Source organism: Bufo bufo, chromosome 10 (genome assembly GCF_905171765.1).
Source record: "Bufo bufo chromosome 10, aBufBuf1.1, whole genome shotgun sequence".
NCBI lineage: Eukaryota > Metazoa > Chordata > Amphibia > Anura > Bufonidae > Bufo > Bufo bufo.
Window position 1 is genome coordinate 9,684,589 of NC_053398.1, and position 27,754 is coordinate 9,712,342.

Sequence of the window (27,754 nt, forward strand, 5' to 3'; positions counted from 1 at the left end):
TTGGAGCTTTGTGACATGGTGCATTATCCTGCTGGAAGTAGCCATCAGAGGATGGGTACATGTTCTCATTCTGTTTACGCCAAATTCGGACTCTACCATTTGAATGTCTCAACAGAAATCGAGACTCATCAGACCAGGCAACATTTTTCCAGTCTTCAACAGTCCAATGTTGGTGAGCTCGTGCAAATTGTAGGCTCTTTTCCCTATTTGTAGTGGAGATGAGTGGTACCCGGTGGGGTCTTCTGCTGTTGTAGCCCATCCGCCTCAAGGTTGTGTGTGTTGTGGCTTCACAAATGCTTTGCTGCAGACCTCGGTTGTAACGAGTGGTTATTTCAGCCAACGTTGCTCTTCTATCAGCTTGAATCAGTCGGCCCATTCTCCTCTGACCTCTAGCATCCACAAGGCATTTTTGCCCACAGGACGGCCGCATACTGGATGTTTTTCCCTTTTCACACCATTCTTTGTAAACCCTAGAAATGGTTGTGCGTGAAAATCCCAGTAACTGAGCAGATTGTGAAATACTCAGACCGGCCCGTCTGGCACCAACAACCATGCCACGCTCAAAAAAATCACCTTTCTTTCCCATTCTGACATTCAGTTTGGAGTTCAGGAGATTGTCTTGACCAGGAGCACCCCCCTAAATGCATCGAAGCAACTGCCATGTGATTGGTTGACTAGAGAATTGCATTAATGAGAAATAGAACAGGTGTTCCTAATAATTCTTTAGGTGAGTGTGTATGTCCTTCTTTATATATATATATATATATATATATATATAGATTTTGATTCTGAATAAACTGATGCTCAATAAAGAGAGAAGTAAATTAGGGAAAATCCCAGAAAGAAATTGACATATTGTGTATTAAAAAAAAATCTGCATCGGTCTGTGAGTTATTTTCCTCACAGAAACTTCTACGGCGTGTGGATGAAGTTTCTAACATTTCATTTATGGTTGCATGGTGCCAACAGATGTGACCAGTCTGAGAGGAATATCATAAGTAAATGAATAATTCAGGTCTACAGAATGCAGCTATCTTTATACACATAATTTAAGGGATAAAAATATCTCCTGCAAAGCTGGAGTCAGGGAGGGCTGCCCTTATCCAACATGGCGGAGGCAGGATGGCCTCCAGTCGCCATGGTAACATACTGCTGTATCCAGGGAAGTGACGTACGTGCCAGGAGCGGAAGTCGCAGTGCGGACAGCTGGATTTCCGGTTTCGCTGGGTTTGGTTCTGGAAGTCCGCGGAGAGGAGACGGAGGGTGTACGGGGATTGTAAGTGAGCGGCCGGCGGGACACTCCTCACCATGGCGGTGTCAGAGGCCCAGCTCAAGAAGATGCTGAGCAAGGTGAGTAGAGCGCCGCCCACAAACGGGTCACCGGGTCTAACCAACGGGGTGACGAGACCCTGTCACTCTGATGCCCCTCCCCCATACAGCTTGTCACCTCCGGGCCCTAGTCTCCTATACTGTGCCCCAGTGTCGTCCTCCCCTGTATCTCAGCCTCTGTACCGTCCTTCCCTGTATCTCAGCCTCTCCTATACTGTGCCCCCCTGTATCTCAGCCTCTCCTATACTGTGCCCCCCTGTATCTCAGCCTCTCCTATACTGTGCCCCCCTGTATCTCAGCCTCTCCTATACTGTGCCCCCCTGTATCTCAGCCTCTCCTATACTGTGCCCCCCTGTATCTCAGCCTCTCCTATACTGTGCCCCCCTGTATCTCAGCCTCTCCTATACTGCGCCCCCCTGTATCTCAGCCTCTCCTATACTGCGCCCCCCTGTATCTCAGCCTCTCCTATACTGCGCCCCCCTGTATCTCTGCCTCTCCTATACTGCGCCCCCCTGTATCTCAGCCTCTCCTATACTGCGCCCCCCTGTATCTCAGCCTCTCCTATACTGCGCCCCCCTGTATCTCAGCCTCTCCTATACTGCGCCCCCTGTATCTCAGCCTCTCCTATACTGTGCCCCCCTGTATCTCAGCCTCTCCTATACTGTGCCCCCCTGTATCTCAGCCTCTCCTATACTGTGCCCCCCTGTATCTCAGCCTCTCCTATACTGTGCCCCCCTGTATCTCAGCCTCTCCTATACTGTGCCCCCCTGTATCTCAGCCTCTCCTATACTGTGCCCCCCTGTATCTCAGCCTCTCCTATACTGTGCCCCCCTGTATCTCAGCCTCTCCTATACTGTGCCCCCCTGTATCTCAGCCTCTCCTATACTGTGCCCCCCTGTATCTCAGCCTCTCCTATACTGTGCCCCCCTGTATCTCGGCCTCTCCTATACTGTGCCCCCCTGTATCTCGGCCTCTCCTATACTGTGCCCCCCTGTATCTCGGCCTCTCCTATACTGTGCCCCCCTGTATCTCGGCCTCTGTACCGTCCTCCCCTGTATCTCGGCCTCTGTACCGTCCTCCCCTGTATCTCGGCCTCTGTACCGTCCTCCCCTGTATCTCGGCCTCTGTACCGTCCTCCCCTGTATCTCGGCCTCTGTACCGTCCTCCCCTGTATCTCGGCCTCTGTACCGTCCTCCCCTGTATCTCGGCCTCTGTACCGTCCTCCCCTGTATCTCGGCCTCTGTACCGTCCTCCCCTGTATCTCGGCCTCTGTACCGTCCTCCCCTGTATCTCGGCCTCTGTACCGTCCTCCCCTGTATCTCGGCCTCTGTACCGTCCTCCCCTGTATCTCGGCCTCTGTACCGTCCTCCCCTGTATCTCGGCCTCTGTACCGTCCTCCCCTGTATCTCGGCCTCTGTACCGTCCTCCCCTGTATCTCGGCCTCTGTACCGTCCTCCCCTGTATCTCGGCCTCTGTACCGTCCTCCCCTGTATCTCGGCCTCTGTACCGTCCTCCCCTGTATCTCGGCCTCTGTACCGTCCTCCCCTGTATCTCGGCCTCTGTACCGTCCTCCCCTGTATCTCGGCCTCTGTACCGTCCTCCCCTGTATCTCGGCCTCTGTACCGTCCTCCCCTGTATCTCGGCCTCTGTACCGTCCTCCCCTGTATCACGGCCTCTGTACCGTCCTCCCCTGTATCACGGCCTCTGTACCGTCCTCCCCTGTATCTCGGCCTCTGTACCGTCCTCCCCTGTATCTCGGCCTCTGTACCGTCCTCCCCTGTATCTCGGCCTCTGTACCGTCCTCCCCTGTATCTCGGCCTCTGTACCGTCCTCCCCTGTATCTCGGCCTCTGTACTAGGGCTGCAGTAAACGAATATTTTAGTAATCGAGTATTCTATCGATTATATTTCTCGATTCATTGAGTAATCTAATAAGAAAAACCTTAAAATAACGTACGTAATTGCACACACATGACATAAGGTTTCTTTCACAGCTGCAATATACATTCTGGTTCTGTCAGAAGAACAGCCAGAATGTGCCATATCGGGTATAACTGGATACTGCCGGCTGCTGCAGCAATTGACTGTAATGGTGTAAAGGGTCTGGCTCTGTTACAGCATTCAAGCTAAGTTTGGCCGATATCCAGCATGAATGCCAGAAGATGGCCTTGGACCACATTATAGTCAATAAGATTATGAGAGCAGAGCATATAGCTGGTTGTATCCGGCTATACCCATTGCAATACCCATGGCAATGGGCATGTATAAAGTTACTGATTTGTAGGGGTTAATGGAAGCACCTTGGAGGTGCCTTCATTAACCCCTCTCTAAACCAATAACTTTATGCATGCCAAGGTGGTGCCTCCATTAACCACTCTCCATCTGCCTTTCAATATCAATTTACAGTGAGTGCCCCCGATTCCCCCCTGGCGTGCCTCTGGTGCTGTTAACTTAAATTCCTAATGGCACTGGCACTAGTGAGGAGGGCGCAGCCGCAGACAGATGGAGTCCGAGACCGTCTTCATCCCAGCATGCACTGGGACCTTACGTCACACACACATCGTTAGCCAGCGTGCTGACTATGTATGTGCGCAACTGCGCATCACGCAAAGTCCTGCAGGGCGGTGCCATCTCTCTGGACTCCGGAGGACACGGAGCGGTGAGTGAGACGCTTAATTTCACTCCCGCTCCGTGATCATGTGATGTAAACGATTACTCGTTGCAGGGAAACTGCATCAAGAATTTTTTGGACTCGATTTTATCGAATTATTCGAAGAATCATTTCAGCCCTACTCTGTACCGTCCTCCCCTGTGTCTCGGCCTCTGTACCGTCCTCCCCTGTGTCTCGGCCTCTGTACCGTCCTCCCCTGTGTCTCGGCCTCTGTACCGTCCTCCCCTGTGTCTCGGCCTCTGTACCGTCCTCCCCTGTGTCTCGGCCTCTGTACCGTCCTCCCCTGTGTCTCGGCCTCTGTACCGTCCTCCCCTGTGTCTCGGCCTCTGTACCGTCCTCCCCTGTGTCTCGGCCTCTGTACCGCCCTCCCCTGTGTCTCGGCCTCTGTACCGCCCTCCCCTGTGTCTCGGCCTCTGTACCGCCCTCCCCTGTGTCTCGGCCTCTGTACCGCCCTCCCCTGTGTCTCGGCCTCTGTACCGTCCTCCCCTGTATCTCGGCCTCTGTACCGTCCTCCCCTGTGTCTCGGCCTCTGTACCGTCCTCCCCTGTGTCTCGGCCTCTGTACCGTCCTCCCCTGTGTCTCGGCCTCTGTACCGTCCTCCCCTGTGTCTCGGCCTCTGTACCGTCCTCCCCTGTGTCTCGGCCTCTGTACCGTCCTCCCCTGTGTCTCGGCCTCTGTACCGTCCTCCCAGATTGTATTTCTTCATTATATGTTGCTGTCACTTTAAGGCCTGTATAGCGTCACTCTCACCTGCTGACAGCCATGAGTCATGGTGATGTCACCGGCGGGCAGCACTACCTGTCATCACAAGCCTCCAGTGACCCCTGTGATCTTCACTGGGAAGTGACAGTGGGCGGATTAAGCCGCGCAATAACGTTACTGGGCTTATGGCGCCACCTGTTATAAAGGGACCAGTGACCTGGAATACAGCGCCCCCTTCTGGTGGTATGAAATCCTCACTCGCTGACAATAAAATACCGAACCAAGAAATTGTTGGAATGAAGCGTTCTGTGTGTGACTAAGGGCTCGTTCAGACAGCCGTAAGTGTTTTGTGGTCTTCAAATTGCGGATCCACAAAACATGGACACGGCTGTGTGCGTTTCGCATTTTCCGGATCGCTCATGGCTACCGCTATATAGAATTGGCTATTCTTGTCTGAGATTACAAGAATAGGACATGCTCTATATTATTTGCGGAACAGAGCTACAGATGCGGACAGCACACATCTTTTTGCCGACCCGTACATCCATCCGTCTGAACGAGCCCTAATGAGGATAAATGTGATTATAATGCTAGAGGAAAGGAGGAGGTTATGGGGGAAACTACAACAGAAAGGAGGCTCTAGGACCCTGTCGGGATGCACGATGAGATACGGCCTCTGTGTCTGGATACAAGATGAGATACGGCCTCTGTGCACGATGAGATACGGCCTCTGTGCACGATGAGATACGGCCTCTGTGCACGATGAGATACGGCCTCTGTGCACGATGAGATACGGCCTCTGTGCACGATGAGATACGGCCTCTGTGCACGATGAGATACGGCCTCTGTGCACGATGAGATACGGCCTCTGTGCACGATGAGATACGGCCTCTGTGCACGATGAGATACGGCCTCTGTGCACGATGAGATACGGCCTCTGTGCACGATGAGATACGGCCTCTGTGTCTGGATGCACGATGAGATACGGCCTCTGTGCACGATGAGATACGGCCTCTGTGCACGATGAGATACGGCCTCTGTGCACGATGAGATACGGCCTCTGTGCACGATGAGATACGGCCTCTGTGCACGATGAGATACGGCCTCTGTGCACGATGAGATACGGCCTCTGTGCACGATGAGATACGGCCTCTGTGTCTGGATGCACGATGAGATACGGCCTCTGTGTCTGGATGCACGATGAGATACGGCCTCTGTGTCTGGATGCACGATGAGATACGGCCTCTGAGAGTTTTTATAGGGCAATGGGGACACTTGACCACGGCATTTGAGGGGTTAAATGTCTGCGGTCGGCATTACTGCTGATCGCGGACATTAGACACAGGTGACTGCTGTACGAAACGTACCGGAACGAGCGCCATCTTTAAAGACCTGACATCCTCCATAGATTTACGGGGGATGTCGGGAAGGGGTTAATGGGGTTGTCTGTAGCAGTGAGCGCCCCCTAGTGGTGACTACTGGTAGACAGAATGTTATCAGCTTGTCTGTGCAGGGGATTTGGAGCTGTGTATCAGAAAAACTGAGCTGCAGACACTAAAGATATGTTTTATAATATGAATCAGCAGTAAATTTTGTGCAAGTTCTGTAATGATAAAATCTATATATATAAAGAAGGACGTATATATTGGTGAAGATCGGTCTAGTCGTTTGGTCGCGCATAAATCATATTGTTCTGTAACTCAAAAACCTATTAATCAATTTCTACTAAACTTGGTACAAATATCACTTACTGTGGAGGTAACATGCCGGTCGGTACACAATGAGTTTCTGTCTGTCCCGACGTCTGTCTGTTCTTTATGCGCGACCAAACGACTAGACCGATCTTCACCAAATTTGGCACACAGATACATCAGGTGTCCAGGAAGGTTTTAGACCGGGTCTCTGCTCTCTAGGACGTACCGTTCCTGAGATATTCCCAAAAAATTACCTGCATTAGCCAATACAAGCCATTCAAGTCTTTCTCTTCATATCCCAACTGCCATACACACGGTCACATGTAGAAGCTCGCAGGCCCTTAGTCTCCACATACAGACAGTTTTACTCCAGGTTTCAATAACAACCCAGCCATTTTTCTTCACTGCTGTAGGTCAGCTTTAAGCTAGGGCTACACGACGACATGTGTGGTGCGACATTGATGTCACGCAACCATTTTTAGAATGATAGTCTATGGTGTTGCACTGCAACATGTGACATACTGCGACAGTCGCGAAAAAATGTGTCTTGGATTGCGACACCATAGCCTATCATTATAAAAACTGTTGAGACAAAATGTTGCGCAACACATGTCATCGTGCAGCTCTAGCATTAAAGGGGCAGGCCACTGTGGAGGTCACTGTTAAGGGGGCAGGGGCCACTATTAAAGGGGCAACTGCTGTGGAGGTCACTGTTATGGCAGCGGGGTACTGTGGAGGTCACTGTTATGGCAGCAGGGTGCTGTGGAGGTCACTGTTAAAGGGGTGGGGTGCTGTGAAACTCACTGTTAAAGGGGCGGGGTGCTGTGAAACTCACTGTTAAAGGGGCGGGCTGCTGTGAAGGTCAAAGTTAAGGGCATGGGCTGCTTTGGAGATCCCATTTTAAAGGTGCGGGGCATTGTGGGGGCGTCAGTGTTAAGGTGTGGGGGGCTGTGGAGTTAACTGTTAAAGGGCGGGGTGCTGTAGAGGTCACTGTTATGGGGGATACTGTCGATATCTTTTAACGACACACACAAACATTAAATTAAATAGATGAAATATACTCGTGCCAAGCCGGCTCCTGCTAGTATATTATAATTTAATATAGTTTTTTTTCTGCTTTTGTTTCAGTACAAATACAGAGATCTGTCAGTGCGGGAAATCCTGAATGTCACCGGGCTCTACAGAGACCTCAAGCCATTACCTGACCAGTATGGTACGTGAACACTTTGAGGTTGGGTAGAATTTGTGGACTGAATTGATAAGTGCTTACTCGGGGAATTCGATACTGATGGCCTATTTTCAGGATAGCTGATCAGTATCTGATCGGTGGGGGTCTGACTCCCAGGACCCCCCTGCCGATCAGCTGTTCGAAGAGACCGCTGTGCTCTGTGAACCCTTAGGCCTCTTCCGAGGCCAGTGACATCACCGTACACCAGTCACATGGCCTGGGGGGTGCAGCTCGGTCCCATTCAAATCCTGAGCTGCAATACCAAGCACAACCGCTATCCAGTGTACGGCACTGCGCTTGATAAGCAGTGAGGAGGCGCAGTGGCCTCTTCAAGCGGCTGATCGGTACGGGTGCCATGTGTCGTACCCTGCTGATCCGATATTGATTAGCTATCCTGGGGATAGGCCATCAAAATCAAATTTCTGGAAAACCACACACTTGGGACCCCCTTCACACGATTCTTCTGCTCGGGTGCGATGCGTGAAGTGAACGCATAGCACCCGCACTGAATCCTGATCCATTCATTTCAATGAGTTTTTGCACATGAGCATTTTTTTTTTTCACGCACCATTTCTGCGTTGCGTGAGAATCGCAGCATGTTCTATATTCTGCGTTTTTCACGCAACGCAGGCCCCATAGAAGTGAATGGGGCTTCAGTGAAAAACGCATTGCATCCGGATGTAACCTGGATGCAGTCCGGGTGCAATGCGTGTGTCACTGATGGTTACTAGGAGATGTTGTTTGTAAACCTTCAAACACGCATCAAGACGGATTGCACCCGCATGGAAAAAACTGAACGCAATTGCAGATAAAACTGACTGAACTTGCTTGCGAAACGGTGCGAGTTTCACTGAACGCATCTGGAACCAATCCGTATCGTTCATGTGAAAGAGGCCTTAGGTGTATGAGGCATCGTCACCCCCTGACAGTGATCCAGTGCTGCGGGACGCCCTGCAGTCAGACACAGAGGACAGCAGTCTGATCCCGTGGAGGGGGAAGTGCACTGTGCTTTCATGTGTAGGACAATGTGGCCTCTGTCTCACAGCGGATGGGTCGCTCCTGCCGCAGTGACTCACACATCTCCAGGTGTCGCCTATCACAAAGGAGCACATTTAAAGAGGACCTTTCATCTGTTTAACCCTAGTCTAGTTAGGGTCTTGCCTTATAGGGCGGCCCCCACTGATGTCATTGCACTTTTTTTTTTTTTTTTTTCAAAGACCGTCCGTTATTGTCCCCCTGTTGATTTTGGCGCCTTATATTCTAATTAGCCGACTTGGTTATACTAGGCGGAGACTGGACCGGTTCTCCTCTCCCTGGCTGTAAGTGCATCCAATCAGAGTGCACCGCTCATAGCCAGTCTTTGAAAAAAAAAAAAAAAAAGTGCGATGACATCAGTGGGGGCCGCCCTATAAGGTACGACCCTAATTAGACTAGGGCTGAACAGATGAAAGGTCCTCTTTAAAGGATCTGAAGAAAAGTTACACATCAGCACTGACCACGATCTCATCATCTTCATCCTCCTCCATCCTGTTCTTCATATCATAATGCACCAATCCTTCTGTATCCTCCTCCTGTAATTTTGTCTCCCCTCGATCTCTGAGAACATAAGGGGGATTTATCACCGCTAATGCAAGTAGAAAATAGGGCTGCTGATACCCGTCACGACGACTGGAGGTCTCCTTCCATTATCAGGGCTATTGGTGGTTATCATGGAGACTGCACTTTTGCTTGCACTAGTTTTGATAATTCTTCCCCTGCCAAGTCGTTGGTCCTGATTGCTGCAGTGTTTGTGTTCCCATCAGGGTCTTTTCCACACGGACCTCCCGTCTCATGACCTCTTGCTGTAAATGAAGAGGTGGCGGTCCGTGCTCAGCTCTCTCCATTCACTACCATGGGAGTTCTGAACATAGCAGATTACGCACACTCAGCTGTTTCTGGAACCAGGCTCTAGCTCTACAATGAATGTATAGGCTGGATGCAATTGTAACAGATCTACAGCTGTGAGAAGTATTATCTCAGGATAGGTGTTCAGCCTTTAGATTTAGCCATTGTTCACATATAATGACAGCAAGCAGAGGAAATTTCTCGTGCATGGCATTGGGGGACACAGCACCATGGGTATATGTCCAACTACCACTAGGAGGCACTAGACACAAAAAGTGTTGGCTCCTCCCCGTTGGGCTGTTTATTTTTTATTTTATTCTTTATTCTTTTTTTCTCTCTTCTGCAGGTCTCGGTGATCTCCACCGTTATACCTGCTGCAGGCTGGGGCTCCATCGTGTTCCACCTTAGTTGCCCCCCCCTGCGGGCGCGTACTTCTGTACCATCGCCGGTCACCCAGTCCCCACAGACTGCATCCGCAGTGGCTTGCCGGCATTCCCACGGTTCCCGTGTTGAGTCTGCCGAAGGGGTGACCCTGCGGCGCCCGAAGACATCAGATGGTGAGTATAGTGAGTATACTCCCCTGTCCCTGCCCCAGGGTTAGGTTCCCTCCTGTGGCCAGGGGGGTGGGATCCACCTTAGCTGGGGGTCCTGGGAAGCTTCCATATTCCTTTCCCCCTTGGTTGGTCTTTTCTCTCCTCCCTGGCCACACAGTCCAGGCGTCGCTTCTCCTGGGCCTTCCCCGCTACTTTAGTCCCCGGCTTTTGCAGGGACTAGGCCTCATCTTCCATGGCCCGTTCCCGGCTCCCAGGTGCTCTGTTTGCCCTGTTCCGCCCACCCCCAGGCGTCGCTCCCCCCCCCCTCACCTAGTTTTGTGGGTCCGGAGGCCCCTCGGTCGGCCGCGATTCGTCCCGCCCCCCTCTCTCCATTCCCGGCCGCCTCATAAATCGAGGCCCCGGCTTTTGGGCCTGCTAGGCCGCGATCTTCCCGGCCCCTCCTCCTTGCTTACCGGGCTTTTCTGACCCCGCCCGGCCCTCGGGAGGGGCTATCTCCTCCACCCTTTACTGGTCTAACGTGGGTTATCTAGTGAGGGGAGACCTTCCAGTGGATAGATCCTCAGTTTAAAAGAACTGCAGACCCCCTTTAGGTCATTGTCCTATGTACTGTGTGAAGGCAGCTAATGCTGTACATAGGGATCACTCAAGGTTCCCCCCCACCCCTTCTCAATTGCTTCATTTCTCCTGCAGCCTCTATAGCTGCTGCAGCACCTCTTTGGGGAACATGGCATCCGGGTCCAGATATGACAGCCTCTGCTGGCTGCTCTATGAGGGTCGCCTCTCCTCGGATCGCCACGTCTTTTCACGTGCGTCCGCTGTCTACGAAGGCTGCCATGCGGTCGGCCTGTCCCTGCTTGTGTGCAGTACCTCTTTCCAGACCCCATTGTGTCCCCTGACCAAATCCTTTTGTGTAGGTCCCTTCTGAATGGTCTCCCTCTTTGTCAAAGCCATGGGAACCTTGTCCGACTCTCCCAATCCTGGCGGAGTTGCTGGACCGCTACCTACCCAATTGCGGCCACCTATGCCCTCCCAGGGTCCTCCCTGCAGATGAGGCATGCTCAGATACCGGGTCCGACAAGGGGTAGCTCACAGTACAACCTCGGGTGGTCTCAACAGGATTCCACCCCTCCTCGGCATCCTCGGGTCCTCCCCAGGACAGGCCTGAGGCTGGTGACGAATCCTTTCCCGTCACCCCATCCGTTGCCTCGGGGGACACCTCTGCACCGATTCCCTCGGAACAGAGCATCAGGCGGTCTTCCTCCATACAGAAGCCTCTGGGAGGTCAAGACTAACGTGCACGGAGGAACCTCTCCTACCCAGGGTTGGTATCCCCTCTAGTGGATTTTCGGATGGCGCTCCCCTGACTGCACAGGTATTCAACCGCACAGGTAAGGCAGCCGTCCCCGTGTTTAGCATAATGAGTCACCTACTTGGTGTCTCTGGTACGTACGCCTTCTCCTTAACAGGGGGGTACCTGCACCACTGCCATAGGCTGTACCTGACAAGCCTTCCTGGTTCCCCTATACCAGGGGCTATGCTCTACACATTTGAGAGTGTTTCCACCGGGTCCCCATCCTGGTGCTGGTGTTCGCCACTCTACCTCATAACAGGGGGTCCCTGTTCTTGGCAAGCGCCTCCTGTTGGTTGGTAAGGAAAAGCAATTATATATGGCTGTTTCCATCCGCCTTGCTCTTTTTCATAGGTAGAGTACCTACACCTACTCCGGATGCTGAAGCCATTACTCCTGGCTGGCTCTATGGTGTTCCATGCGGCACTATTTCTCCCTTCCGGGCGAGATACACAGGCCGCCTTCAATTGCCTTGGCAATTGCACCTGTCTGTTCCCAGCCACTTTGCTCCTTTCATAGGTAGAGTACCTACACCATCTCCTGATGCTGTAGCCGATACCTCTGGCTGGCTCTATGGTGTTCCATGCGGCACTATTTTTCCCTTCCGGGCGGGATATACAGGCCGCATTCAATTGCCGTTGCAATTGCTCCTGTCTGTTCCCAGACTTTTTTGCTCCCTTTCTTAGGCAGAGTACCTACACCATCTCCGATGCTGTAGCCAATACCCCTGGCGGGCTCTATTGTGTTCCATGCGGCAACATTTCTCCCTACGGGCGAGATATAGAGGCCACTTTCAATTGCCGTAGAATTGCCTCTGTCTGGTTCTAGTCGGCACCAAGCTGCCACCTTGGTCCCTTCATGGTAGAGTACCTGCACCATTTCCTGATGCTGTAGCTGTTGCTCCTGTCTGGCTTTATGGTGTACCATGTGGCATTTTCTCTCCCTTACCGGACGAGATATTGAGGCCTTCTCCAATTGCCGTGGTCATTGCACCTACCTCATCATAGTGTGCACCAAACGGCCATCTTACTCCCTTCATAGGTAGAGTTCCTGCACCGTCTCTGATGCTGCAGCCGTTACACCTGTCTGGCTCTATGGTGTACTATGCGGCCCTGTTTCCCTTTTTTTCAGGCGAAATAGAGGGCCTCCTTCAGTTGCCATTTCACCTACCTGATTGTAGTGTGCACCTGTCTTGTTCTTTGTGGTACCGTGCGGCCCTATTTTCCCCTTCCCGGGCGGAATATAGGTACCATTGCTAACGCGGTGCTGTTGCACCTCTCTGGTTCCAGGGTGCACCTTGTGGCCACATTGCTCCGATCTTAAAGGTAGTACCTCTACCATCTCCAGATGCTGTACCCATTACACCTTTCTGGTCGTTTTCTGCACTACGCAGCCATATTTCTACTTTACAGGTTGAGTACCTGTACCCTCCAAATGCAGTAGCATTCCCAGATTCTGTGGCTATGTTTCCACTCTCCTTAGACATGCCGCCACTTTCCCTATATTTTAGGCGTGTGGTTGTATTACTCAAGGTGCTGGGCCCTATGGTGCAATCTGTGGCCCATACAGTTTCTGTATTACTGGGTGCTTTCTGCCCCCAGGTTCTAATCTGTGCTGCGGATGTTGGTTCCATCCTTTTGGTTCTCCCATACATCTCCACTCCGTTTCTGTCGTGCTCAATGGTCTCCTTGTACTTCTCAGGGCACTGTCTACAACAGGCCATCCTGGTTCTGCATGTGCATGGTTACCATATCTGGCAGGGGTGGGCCAGCCCAACCCCCACCTTGTCGGTCTAGTGCTACTTATTGTAGCTCCAGTATATGGCTGATCTGTTCTGATCTGGCGGGTGGTCCACATACAACCATGCTCCCTACACCATGGCCAGGTGGTTGTTGGCCTTTGTGCTAGGGTTGCTCTTGCCATCTCTATAAGGTACTACAGTTTGCTGCGCTTCGCGTTACCCCATGTTATAGAGGAGTACTCGCGTTGTTTCCTATTACAGAGTGGCCTATTCCTGGTGGAGTACAGGGATCTCCACTGGATCTTCTACCTTGTTGGGGCACGTAGCTGGTGAGCATCGGCCGCTGCAGCAGTTTTCGGTCATCGCTGGATGTCCTCTGCCACATGGAATCCTTCTGGGGTCATCAGCATTTTTCATCGCTGGCCGTCCTCCCTGACGGGTCAGGGACAGGACCACTGAGCGCCACACACCTGCCTGGTAGGTAATTTTTCAGCTGGTTGCTCTGGCATCGGACAGGGTCCCGTAGTTCCTTCTGGGTCCAGGTGTTCTCGGTATTCCCTTATATTCTCTGCTTAGTTGTACTTCATGACAGAGGGGCAGTCCCCTTGGACCTTGCCGTCGTTTGCACCTGTCAGGTACTTTCTCCCCCCTGGGAGTTTTCAGTACGCCGGTCGCGGCTGGTTTCTACATTTCTGTGTAGTCTCACCCGGTTTTTTCATGGCGACTTCTGCATTCCTTATGCATATGGATGTCTGTCAATTTAGTGGTACATCCCGAGCTGCTGTACTTGTCCTCTCTGGGACAATGTATACAGTTTGCTAGTCACTGTTCTTGGAACGGGTAGTTGTCCATGGCCAATGTCCCTTCCCCTATGGTAGTTTCATCTCTCCTTTCCTGGATATTCTGGCTTGCGTTGTCTTCTGGTGGTTCAGCTCCTGGTTCCTTGTGAGCCCATCCCGGGTACTCCTTCTGGAGTCCCTGGTCCCCGTTTGTTTGACCACTCAGGTTCTGCATGGCAATCGTTTTTTTGGGGGGATCGGGGCCTGGGTTGATTGTTCCCTTTATGGGTTCCAATAACCTTGTGGTCTTCTTGGGATTCGTGTCTCTTTTCCCATCCTCCCACGTCAAGTACCTGGTATTGAGTGGCTTAGCACAACGGTTTGCAATTCCGCCGTATGGTCTCCTTCGGGAGGGACCTCCTCCTGTTGTAGAACCTTTCCTCCTTAGGCGGTTGGAGTACTCTCCTTCTACTTCCATGTCTTTCAGTCCAGTGTGTCCTGCTGAGATTTCCTGGGCCTGTATCTGGTTCCTTTTTTCCCTGATGCTTCACATGCCCAGAGTTTCCTCTGGTCTTACGCTTCACAGTGATATCTTGTTTTCCGAGGCTCGGGCCTCATCTCCTGTTTTTGGGACGCAGGTCTTACTCTTTTTTCCTGGCTTTTACCTACAACCCCCTCCTTCTCCAAGGGTTGGTGGTTTCCTCTAGCAGCCTTGGGTTTTCGCCTTTTAAATAGGGCGCATAACTTCATCATCTGCCTTGCGGTGAGGGGAGACCTGCTCCCTTCACATGTGAGCCTTGCTACGGCTTCACTCACTCGTTTGGCTTCCAGTACTTGTTTCCTTTCTCCCCTGGCCTGTCAAGGGTTGGCCACAGGTTTTTTCGCTCTTTAGGTCTGAGACAATTTAGAGCGTTAGGTAGTCCCAACATGCGGTGCTGTCCTAATTTTTTCTCCAGCCCTTGGCTGAGCTCGGTGTTCCCTTTTGCCACCTTCGTGCATTTGGGATTTTCTTCCAGGCATTTTTCCTGGGGTGCTGACAGTCTTCTCTGATTCTTCCTTGAGGTTTCTTCCTTGTTATGGAACCTCTTGCCCATTCCGTGTTTTCTACTGTTGGGTCACATGGTTCTCCTGCACCTGTATACCCAACCGGTGGCATGGCTGTTCTTTTCCCACCCTCGGGGACTGCTTTGGGACGTCCCATGGTGCTGTGTCCCCCAATGCCATGCACGAGAAAATTGGATTTTTTGTACTCACCGTAAAATCCTTTTCTCGTAGTAGGCATTGGGGGACACAGATCCCACCCTATGTTTTTACTTCCGATTTTCCGGGCTGGTCTCTTGATCTTTCCCGGTACGGGAGTTGTTGGTTCCTTGCTTTTTTTCTCTCTCCTACTGCTTTTTGTACAAACTGAATAGCCTTGTGCCTGTGGAGAGGGTATAGCCCACCTAGGAGGAGCCAACACTTTTTGTGTCTAGTGCCTCCTAGTGGTAGTTGGACATATACCCATGGTGCTGTGTCCCCCAATGCCTACTACGAGAAAAGGATTTTACGGTGAGTACAAAAAATCCAATTATTTGCAACCCAATCTGCCACATGTGAAGGCTCTCTCAGATCCCTGATTTGCATCAGAAGTCAGCCAGCAGCTCCACAATGAGGAGGTCGCTGCACATGGATGTGGCCTCCACTAAAGGCTCAGCTGTTTCCATAACTTCCACAGACGATTATCTTACAGTTGTGACATCAGTGGTTACGAGATCTTCTGTGTCTTCTCTGTTCACATTTGTGGGTTGGGTTGTTTACAGACTAGTTGACATTTTTGTTTCCTTCCCCAGTTTTCAATGATGGCACCTCCAGGGAGCTCCTGAGCCTCTCGGGCACCATTCCTGTACCATATAAAGGTAAGTTGCTCACAGATATCACCTACAGTCCGATCTGAGACTCCTCATGGCTCAGTCACTTTTAAGGGCCCTTTACACGGGCTGAGAATCCCAACGGTAATCGCTAATGAGCGATTATCTGGCGGTGTAAATGTACCGACGATTACCTGATGAATGAGCAAAACGTTTGTTGATTGGGTAATTCGATCATTTGCGCACACGCAAAATTTTTAATTTACTGGCAGCAGATCATGCTGTGTAATCGCGCTCTACTGCCGGCAATCAGTGATTCAGTATGGGGATGAGCGATGGCATTAGCGGTCGCTCCTGTCTGTACTATGGAGGAGATCACTACATGTAAATGCAGCGGTATCCTCTGCTGACGCGCAGGCAGTTGTCGCGAAGGAAAACTTCCTTCCCGACAATCTGCTGCTCTGTCGTCCCGCGTAAAGGGACCTTTAGACAGAGATATAGGAAGCGTCATCCAGCCCAACAAAGAACATGGCAGCAATGCAGAGATGGGGGAAGCATAATTCATACAGTGAGAAGTATCAGTTTGTGTATTCTGGGCAGGACTTATCATTGATACTGCAGACCAGAGCTCCCAAACTGAGACTCTGGTGATTGTGATACTACGACTCCAAGCAGCTGTCAGGGCATGCTGGGAGTTTTAGTCTCATTCTAGACATTTTGCACCTTGTTGAGCTCTCATTGATTTCTGTTTTGTTTAGGTAACACATACAATATCCCCATATGTCTGTGGCTGCTGGACACCTACCCATACAACCCCCCAATCTGCTTTGTTAAACCTACCAGTACGATGACCATAAAAACCGGAAAACATGTAGATGCTAACGGCAAGATCTACCTCCCGTATCTGCACGAGTGGAAACACGTGAGTACAGTCACCTGCAGAAGGTGCGTGGTCGGTGGTCGGTGGCCGGTCCTAAGGTGTGTGTCTGGTCTCTGCTGGGGTCATCTGTGTACAGATATTTCCATAGCCAGTGCCCAGGGGTGAAACCATGACCAAGCGTGCATGCTCTGTCTGGAGACGAGAAGGTTTCTACCTCATCATAGAGAAAAGGGTATTGGTGTCATAGTTGCTTTATGCAGATTATTGATCCAGGCATCTACTGCAGATAAATGAGAGTACCTTCAGCTGCTATCTCGCACTACAGTTACCTAAGAACCCATATGACAGACACCCAAAGACTATGGTGCACAGTTCCCATTCATTAGAATAGGACCTATGCATGATACGTATTGAGGGTCCACAATTGCTGCAGCCATAGATAGATTCTGCAGGAGATCACAGCTGGAGGTATATGTTATTATAATGTGTGTATCAATCGCGACACCCAGACCTCTTTTGAAATCATTGAGCAAATCCAAATGCACCCCATTCCATAATCTGACTGCTCTTACAGAGAGGAACCCCCTTATGCTGACGATGAAGCCTTCTTTACTCTAGATGCAGTGCATGGTTACAGACCAGGGTGTCTGCCTTTGACATATGCTGGAACCCCCAGTGATCATGAGTTACCACCACTCCATTCACTTTAGGCCGAATGCACACGCCCGTGTTCCGCGTAATACGAGTGTATTACTGTAGTGCAGCGGCGGCATGGAGCGCACGGCGTCATAGCAACCAATGACGCCGTGCGCTCCTGCTCTGAACAGGAATCCAGCCCGGCATACCACGGACCGCTCTCGGCCGCGGAACACGGCCGTGTGCATTCGGCCTTAGTTTGACTGACAAAGAGACCGCTCAGCTCTGTCTCCATCAGTCTCAGAGAAGTGAATGGAGTGTTGGTCGGTCATAAGCACTACTGCTCCATTCTCAAGGTAAGCTCAAGAATCTCAGTTCTGGTGATTGTTTGGGGCCCGAGCTGTTGGATCCCTGCTGATCATAACTTATCCCCTAAGTGTAGGTGCAGGATGTCGGATCCCGACAATATGATATTGATGACCTATCGTATTGATAGGTCATCAATTGTTAAATCCTGAAGAACCCCTTTAATTTCTGCCATCCAGTCCTTTTACTTTTCCATGTTGCTCTGTGCTTTACTAATGTTTGGTGGTGAAATCTGTGCTGTCAGAAGAGCAGCACAATGTGATCCTGACTGAATGAGAATGTGCTGGAGGCTGCAGATATAGTATAGAAGCAGCACAGTGAAGTCATTGCTGTATTCCTTCTCCACAGCCTCCATCAGACCTGCTGGGCTTAATTCAGATCCTGATTGTCGTATTTGGAGACGAGCCACCAGTTTTCTCTCGATCTTCTGCACCAGCCCCATACATGTACCCGGCCACCGGACCTCCTAACAGTGAGTATACACTCTGATTGGTAATGAGCATCGTCATTGTGATAGGAGATACACAAAGCTAGTCATTACCTGCTGCCGACCCCCGTTGTAATAACTTTGTAAGCTGTGTTCCCGGAATGCCATGAGTCGCTAGATCTCAATAGTAGATGTTTACGGACAAAGCTTTGTGTAGTAGCTTGTTTTCGCTTGTCAGATTTTCCACTAACTACTTTCCATTGGTGTTTCAGCCTCATACATGCCAGGTGCTATCCCCCCGTACCCATCTGCAGGTCACCCGTCTAACCCAAGGTATAGTAGACATCATGTAACATAAGGGGAGGTGAGCCATCGGGGTAAATTTCTCAGATTGTTCTGCAGTTCGTCAACCATTAGTATTACTGAATCAGTCTTTCTATAGTTTTCTATGGGCTGGCGAATCCATTCACCCTTCTGTACACATAACACCAGGCTCAGAAGTCAGTGCTAGGAGGTCCAGAAACCTCACTAAATCCCACTGACCGTAGACCCTCACTGATCACTTGTGCCGTCCCAGTTCTGTAATGTACATGGACACAGGATTTATATCCCAGTGAGCTGAAGGCTTCTTCTGTTTAGTAGGGAATAATCGCTGTGATCCCCTGCTGCCTTCCTGTTATAAACTAAAACCAGTACATACTTAATTTTTCCTCTCTGGTGAAATTCTCCTATTGTAAGTATTTCTTTTGTTTCTATTCACAGCGGCTATCCTGGTTACTATCCAGCTGGTGGGCCCTATCCCCCTACTTCTGGTCCTCAGATGTTTCCTCAGCAACCTGCACCTCATCCTCAGGTTAACAGCTCTGGTAAGTCTTAATGATCATGATTTTGGTCTGCTGTGCCAAGGACGTGTGCAATGACTTTAAACAACTATGATGTAAGGGCTGGATCTTGAAAATATTAATTTTCAAGGTGATACCAGGATCCAGTCTGTAGCTGTAGCAGAATTTAATTTATGTCGGAGAGAAGATGACAAGTTTTTCTTCCTTGTTCTGTGCTCGTGTAAGGATGGGGAGCTGCCGGGGAAAGCAGGAATAATCTCGTTTCTGCCACCGTCCGGCCTTTTTAGTTGCCCCTCTTACCAGTCATAGGTTCTTTTCACACGGCATCTGTAGCGTCCTTACAGGTTTTTCTTTGGGAGCCTTTCCCGACTGAAATCTTGGGTGCATGCATTTAACAGACAAGTGGTGCTCGTCACCCATGTTCAACAAAAGTATACCACGTGATATTCCTTTTTCTTTCCTGGATGCAGTCTGCTGCGCTATTCCGTACAGTAAGAACAGACACCCTGGTGGGTATTGCCAGTCATGGGCAAAAAGAATGCTCTTGGCCTCCGTCTGTATGGTGGGCGCTGTCTTATGCATCAGGCATGTGATAAACATACACCACAGACCCAGTGTGAAATGACTCGTATAGAACATGAATTGCTCCCTTCTTGCCGCAGTCTGTAAAATGGTATGAAACCCCTGGCTACGAAAGGGTTAAAGGGGTTGTCAGGCAGTGAAATAAATTTCCTAGGGGGCTGGACTGCGTATAAAATCCCCTTATCACAGTTGTGCGGCTGCCGTCCCGACCGGACCAGCACTGGTAATGTGCCATGTAGGGGTGCACCGAAATTCCGGCAGCCGAAAATGTACCTAATCCATTTCGGCCGATATTGTTACATATCGGCCGAAAATATGGGGTGTGGGATTTGTCACCCACCATCTGCGGGCGGGCGGTTTACTGCATCTTTATTTTACCTTACAATCGTGACGCTCCAGTAAGAACTCTGCAGGCAGAGCGGAGGGCGCCACCCACAGATCCCCCTCTCCATAACAGCGCCACCCACAGATCCCCCTCTCCATAACAGCGCCACCCACAGATCCCCCTCTCCATAACAGCGCCACCCACAGATCCCCCTCTCCATAACAGCGCCACCCACAGATCCCCCTCTCCATAACAGCGCCACCCACAGATCCCCCTCTCCATAACAGCGCCACCCACAGATCCCCCTCTCTATAACAGCGCCACCCACAGATCCCCCTCTCCATAACAGCGCCACCCACAGATCCCCCTCTCCATAACAGCGCCAATCATTTAAAAAAAAGTATTTTAAAAGTATTTGGGCAAAAAGGCAGTTTCGGTTTCGGTTTTCGATCAAGGGCATCCTGAATTTTCGGTTTCGGTTTCGGACCAGAATTTTCATTTCGGTGCACCCCTAGTGCCATGTAAATGACCGCTCCTGGCCAGTCAGTGATGATGACGAGTGCACAAACAGTGCGCGGTGTTGTTCATGCACACATCACCGCTGAGGCCATTGATGGGCTGGCAGAGGTCCTGTGCATGTATACAGCCCCTCGCCACTTCCGTTCCAGCAAGGACAGGAGCGGAAACATAAACCCTGTGAACATTTATCATTTGCACTAAACCTTGTTCCTGTATTTGTGCTGTTTTGGTTGGGAAATTGTTGGTGCCACTAGATGGCAGCACACCTTAATTTTATGCTTGTACGCCACTAAAGGGCGTCACGTGGGTTGAGGTGCTGTATACTGCTGGTTTATTGTATGATTTTTATTGGAAACAGTTTGTGCTCTTAAGGAGGACTTTAGTTGTCTGCGGCCGTGCAAGTTCTACATAGATTTCGTAACCTGAGCACAGGGATTAAAGTGCATTGGCCATTCATATCGGCATTTCAGATGTTCTGCCAGGTATGGATCCAGGCAATCTTATTGATTTCGTTAAGGGCGATAGAACAAGGATTCAAAGATTCGGGGAAGGTTCCTCTTACCTGTGTAGTAGGGCCGCAGCGTTGGAGGAAACCACTAATGAGGTATAACAAGGTACACGGCAGACTAAAGGCCCCAATACACATTAGACTATCGTCAGCCGATCCCACCATCAATCTAAAGCCTCATGCACACAACCGTTAGTATTTTTTCAATTGCAGATACTGTCTGCATTGCATCTGCACTTGAAGACCCATTGACTTCAATGAGTCCGTGGTCCGCATTTTGTGGACAAGTATAAGACATGTTCTACTTTTTTGGATGTGAAAAGCACACAAATCATCGGTCTGCTTTCCTCTTACGTGTGTCCATTCTGCCAAAATGCAGACCACGGACCCATTGAAGTCCGTGGGTCTGCAAAAAATGCAAATGGCACATGACTGCAGCCATATTTTGCATTTTGTAGATCACATACTGGATATGGTTGTGTGCATGAGGCTCAATGTGAATGGGGAGCTCCTGAATTTTAATGTTCCCCAATCCTTTTCTTCTTCTCGGAGACCAACCACTACTAGAGGTGTCTGGCAGAAGTCTTTTCCCCATTGAAAACACATGCACGCTCGGCTGTCATGCTTGCATTTTCACCTCTGTTTAGAGCACACATATGTTCAATAGGGAGTGATAAACTGCCACCGAACATACCAGGCACCACAAGGTAACAGAAGTTCAGCTGGTCTGGTATCAGACCTGTGGTATCCCTTGCACACAGTATTGGTTGCAGGACCCCTTGATTATTTGCAGGCTTACTGTGCCCATCCGTTCAGCGGCCTCCCTGGTACTGCACTACGGGACTCGTGGGAACCTGACACTCTTTGCTGTAAAGGTTAAGACCGATTGCAGCCCAGATGGCATGAAGCCCTCTCAGCCGAGATAAAAATGGTATAGTGATAGGTTACAAAACATATGTACCCCTTGCGGTTCTTAATATCCGAATTTAGATGAGCAAGCAACCCTATGGCCTAAACTGTGACTTATGAGGTCAAGCTGGTCTGAATGAGTTAATTTAAAGGGGTTGTGCAGGATTTACCACAGCAAGGCTGACTTGTCTTTCCAGAAACAGCGCAACCGGTGTCCACAGGTTTGGTGCGGTATTGCGGCATTCACTTCAATACCAGTCACAACCCATTGACAGCCGTGGCACTGTTTTGGAAGAAAGCTGCCATGTTTTTCTAATCCAGACCCCTGGGGCCCCTGCAGGCAGTCGCCCACCATTACAGTGAATGAGAAGTGCAGATGAGCTGTTAGCATATTTTCCATTCCCTTTACTGACGAGTGAACCCCTTTGCTTGCATCGGGTGCCCCCTTCACCCCCCTTCCCTGTGAGTGCAGGAAGTGAGGTCTTCTGCCACGTGCGGGGTGCGTGTCCAGGAATCGCTGACCTCCTGTGCAGGATGTGTTCGCCGGGTGATGCAATGACGACAGGCGAGGTCGCCTGGTATTTTACAACCTGGTTATGGGTTGTATAAAACCAGCCGCTGATTAGATTGCAGGATCTGCTATCTGGCCCAGTGTCTCCCTCTTATCTCTCTTGTAGTTAAGTGCAATCTAATATTCCCTGTTATCAGCCATTCAGGCCAGAGGAGAGTCTGCAAATACAGACACAGAATAAGGAAAAACAGATTTGTCTACAGCAGCGTGTGAGAGAGAAAGTTCAGGAAAGTATGTGCCCCCAGGATCACTACTTTGTCCCACATCCCTGTGTACAGACCCTCCAGGTACATTCATTGGCCTCTTCTCTTAAAGGGCATCTGTCAGCAGTTTTGTCCCTATGACACTGGCTGACCTGTTACATGTTACACTCTAGACTAATGTGTATGGGTTCATTTAGGGTCCGTTCGCATTAGTTTTTACTTCATGTATGGTTTTTGCATAGAGAAAGCAGCTCACCTATCTGCAGACCTCCATGCCTTTGGAGGGGGCCGATGTCCCCCCTCAGCCAGACAGCAGAGCAATGCGTGGTCATGTATCGGGTTCCTGCACCCCATTGCTTTATGAGGATATAATTATTTGTGAATCTGGTAAGAATGCTTATAGTTATGCAGATAATGAACTTTCCGTGGTCGGCTCCTCAGGTCCAGCCCGAGACGGCACCATTGGTGAAGACACAATCCGCGCCTCCCTTATATCAGCTGTAAGCGACAAGTTAAGATGGAGGATGAAGGAAGAAATAGACCGTGCTCAGGCGGAGCTGAACGCCCTGAAACGCACAGAGGAGGATCTGAAGAAAGGGCACCAGAAGCTGGAGGAGATGGTCACCCGGCTGGACCAGGAAGTGGTAATTCATGATGTACTAGACTTAAAGGGAGGGGTCCAGAATATGGCTGCTTCCGTCCAGAAACAGCGGCATACCTGTCCACGGTATTGCTGCTCAGCTCCGTTAAAGTGAATAAAGCTGAGCTGCGATACCATGCACAGCCTGTGGGCAGACGTGGCACTGTTTATGGAAGAAAGCAGCCATATTTTTCTAATCCTGGACACTCCATTTAATGCCCCATTCTTAGGGCCGCACGTTGCCAGCTGGTGGCAGATGCTGAAGCTTCTGCATTCATGTCCTGACGATTTTTTTATTTTATTTTTATTTTTTGTCTTTCCATCAGACGGAAGTGGATAAAAATATTGAAACCCTGAGAAAGAAGGATGAGGAGCTGGGAGCGGTGGTGGAGAAGATGGAGAGCCAGTCAGAATACAGAGACATTGATGAGGTCATTGTGCCGACGGCCCCGCTCTACAAGCAGATCCTCAACCTGTACGCCGAGGAGAACGCCATAGAAGACACCATCTTTTACCTGGGAGAAGCACTAAGACGTGGCGTGATAGACCTGGACGTCTTTCTCAAGGTGTGTCCCATATTAACCCATTGAGACTTGCCTTTGGTACATATATATGCGGCAGACAACCCCGGGCCATTACACCTGTGCCATTTAGGCCAGCTGACATAGTGATCAGGCAGACGGATGTCAGACGCCTAGCAGTCATAGCCCGCTGGGGACCCAGTAATGCTTATTGGTCCTGGTCGTCATGTGATCTGGAGGCTGCTGGGCTTGAGGAGACCCAGCACAGCCCTAAAAGTCACAACATTCAATATAACAAGATTGATTTCCCCTGCCGTCCCATTGAAGTGAACGGGAACAGTGATGCCGTCCCCAGCTCCATCCACTCCACACAATGGGCAGAGCTGCAGTTCCAGCACCGACTCCCAGAGCTAGCGCAGAACAGCTGATCGGCGGGGTGTTGGACCCCTGCCGATCAGATATTGATGACCTATCCTGAGGGTAGGCTGTAAATATAAGAAGAGAGGAAATCCCCTTTAAAAGATTTCTAAAGTTTAGTGAGAGCTACTGTTCCCTGTTATCACTACAAGAAAATTTAGACTAGCACATTCATAATCGCAGATGCATATCCAGAAAGCGAACATGCAGGATGCAAACAAAAAAGGTATGGCAGCACAATATTTCACATACAAACAATAAAACTGAGTAATAAGGATCATTCTAACTTAAGTGGTGTTATACCTACTATAAATAAATAAAAAAATTGAAGCTCTTTGCGCACATTTTTGATCAAACGTGTGTCGGGCCCATCTACCAGGCGTCAAGGTGGCTTCTGCAGATGGGTCCCTAACACTAACTCCTGGGCTTAACTAAGCCTACAATATTCTGGGCAGTGTAGGAACCAAGCTACATGTATACTCTGCTCAGGACCCATCTGCAGAAGCCACCTTGACGCCTGGTACATGGGCCCGACACACGTTTGATCAAAAATGTGCGCAAAGAGCTTCTATTTTTATTTATTTATAGTAGGTATAATACCACTTTAAGTTACAATAATCCTTAGTTCTCTGTTATCAGCCACTTCTGGCTGGGGAGTAAAGCTACATGTATTCCTGGATATTTGAATAGTTAATACAGTAAAAAAATCAAGGGATTTTTAATATGAGGCCACATGCACATGGTGCATATTATGTTTGGATTTGTATGCGGTAAATCTGCAGCATAATGTGGTACCAGCCCATGTGGTATGTGCAGATCCGCCGCTGCTGTGCCCTTGGCTTGTGCTGCATACGTTCAGTCATCAAAGTCTCTTCTGTTTTGCAGCACGTCCGGCTCCTGTCCCGCAAGCAGTTCCAGCTCCGGGCACTGATGCAGAAAGCCAGGAAGACGGCAGGACTGAGCGATCTGTATTAACATCAACCCCCCACCCCCCTTTTTTTTTTTTTTTTTTTTTTTTTTCCTTTTGATCATTAGAGATTCGGGTTAAGTTATTGTAAAGATGATGACGTTTGTTTCCTGCTGGTGGGGGGAGGCTGTCTCTGAGCGATGCACTTTGTCCTTGGTTTAGATCGTACTTACGAGAGGGGTAACCAGGAGAGCGGCAGCCGTTATCATGCCGGCGGCGCCCCCTGTGGCCGGTACAGACCCTTAAAAAAAAGAGGAGAGGGGGCGGCATAAATCTTGTACAGGTGGGGCAGCGATGTCTCCTACTTCTGTATAGCCTACTAGATTTTCTGGTTACCCCCATAGATCTTTATGTAGGGGACCCACTATACAGGTCCTATTTGTACAAATATATATTTTCTTTTTTTTTTTTTTTTTTTTTTTATAGGAAAAAAGGTCTCTTTGCTGAGATTTGCCGCCTGACATTTAGGATCTTGTCAGTTGCTCGTTAGCATTAAACTATCACACTGCCGATAAAGTGACGGCTAAGGAGCAAGTGACGCGCTGCGAATCTCAGCGGAGGGACGGTTTTTCCACCAAACGCTGGCTTTGCAGAGGAGGCCGTACGTCGGGATTCATTTGCCTGTAATTTGAGCATTTTTGCCCTGTCTATATTTGTATGTGAAGCCGCTGTACAGTGCACCGGGAAGTTCTTGCTGTGCGGACGCAGCATTAAATCCACCTGTATGTGAATAATTTTATTAATATGTATTAAAGAAATACTAATTCTTTCTCTTTTGTTGCTTATACTAAGAAGGCAGCAGAGAGGACATTTTCTGTGGGTGATCTCATCCCAGGGAGACGTCTGTGCACTTAGATGTATGCGAGGTAAAGTGGCCGGACTGATACGTGTACAGGGGCTTCGGCTAACCGAGCTTAAAGGGGTTGTGCCAAGATTCAAAGAGGAGCTGTCCCCTCTCCTGACACGTCTGTTTTAGTAACTACATGTATCCCCCATATAATAATTCTGGAGCATCTATTCTTATGACCTTATGTTGTGCCATTCCTCTATTATTCCTGCTAGAAGTTATGAATGACTTACAGCAGTTTGGTGTTACCAGTGGGGGTGGGGAGATCCCTGCACAGTCTGACATTATCCAATCAGTGCTGCATGAGGTTTCATATGGCTAAAAGCTTTGTTTTCAGCCTGGCTTTTAGGTCCCTCCCACACGTCAAAAATTGGAGCTAGGTGCTGAAAATTGTATTATTTGCAGATCTGAGCAACACCTGCTACCTCTTCAATTTACATAACCTTATGGCTTGTCCTTCTTGGTGCGGCAATTTTTGAGGACAGTATATAGACTGTATAAAATAAGACATTCTTGTGGAGACTTTTGGCCTATACATCTGGAGCACTTTCCGAGTGTATTCTCCAACTACGCAGTGAGAATACAGCCTTAACTGCACAGACACATTGTGACAAACTACACTGCCTGTCCCCCAAAATAAGTCTCTACCTGGATTTAACTAAGCAGATAGTTCTGAGCCTCCTATTGGATAATTACTTTATGGGCGATCATCTTTCAGCTGCAACAAGTTATTTAACCCCGACTGGTGCAATAAGTTACTTCTCATTTCTTAAACAACCACGGCGAAAGACACGTCTTGTGGTCGTGGAAAAGATGTTTGAGACGGGTCAAATCATTGGCATGCATCAAGCAGAGAAAACATCTGAGGAGATTGCAGAAACGACTAAAATTGGGTTAAGAACTGTCCAACGCATTATTATAAACTGGAAGGATAGTGGGGACCCATCGTATACAAGCAAGAAATGTGGCGGGAAAAAAAATCCTGAATGATGGTGATCGGCGATCACTTGAATGTTTGGTGAAATCAAATCTTAGAAAACCAACAGTAGAACTCAGGGCTATGTTTAATAGTGAAAGTAAGAGCACTTCCACACGCACAATGCGAAGGGAACTCAAGGGATTGGGACTGAGCAGCTTTGTAGCCGTAAGAAAACCACTAATCAGTGAGAAAAAACAGAAAAGGCTTCAATTTGCTCGTGAGCCTAAAGATTGGACTCTGGAGCAATGGAAGGAGGTTGTGTGGTCGGATGCGTCCAGATTTACCCTGTTCCAGAGTGATGGGCGCATCAGGGTAAGAAGAGAGGCAGATGAAGTGATGCCCCCATCATGCCTAGTGCCTACTGTACAAGCCTGTGGGGGCCGTGCTATCATCTGGGGTCCTGCAGTTGGTCAGGTCTAGGTTCGGCAACAGTATGTGCTCCAAGAATGAGGTCAGCGACCACCTGAAGGACCAGATTATTCCAGCAATGGATCTGTTCTTCTCTGATGGCACGGGCATATTCCAAGAGGACAATACCAGGATTCATCGGGCTCAGATTGTGAAAGAGTGGTTCGGGGAGCAGGAGACATCATTGTCACACATGGATCGGCCACCACAGAGTCCAGACCTTAACCCCATTGAGAATCTTTTTTTTTTTGGACAGGCAGTGTATCTGTATGTGAAAGAGGTGGGTTTAGCTCACAAAGTATTTTCTGGACTGGATACAGGTGTAGCAAACCCTCAGCTGTGAGATGGTTTTGCTCTGTATAGGATGAAATTAGACATTTTATATGATAATTAAGACTTGCTGGTTTTTCAGTTAGAATAGCGTAGTC

The 27,754-nt window shown here is 49.6% G+C and overlaps 1 protein-coding gene across 1 annotated transcript; it reads left to right on the forward strand.

Annotated features, from left to right (window-relative positions):
* Nucleotides 1-1,197: 1,197 nt before the first annotated feature.
* TSG101 (tumor susceptibility 101) lies at nt 1,198-25,861 on the forward strand. The gene is made up of 10 exons (XM_040409773.1): nt 1,198-1,350; nt 7,524-7,608; nt 15,762-15,827; nt 16,538-16,701; nt 18,010-18,133; nt 18,361-18,421; nt 18,851-18,954; nt 22,989-23,191; nt 23,514-23,753; nt 25,011-25,861. The coding sequence occupies exons 1-10, from the start codon at nt 1,309-1,311 to the stop codon at nt 25,098-25,100; spliced, it is 1,179 nt and encodes a 392-aa protein (XP_040265707.1). The 5' UTR covers nt 1,198-1,308; the 3' UTR covers nt 25,101-25,861.
* Nucleotides 25,862-27,754: the final 1,893 nt, after the last annotated feature.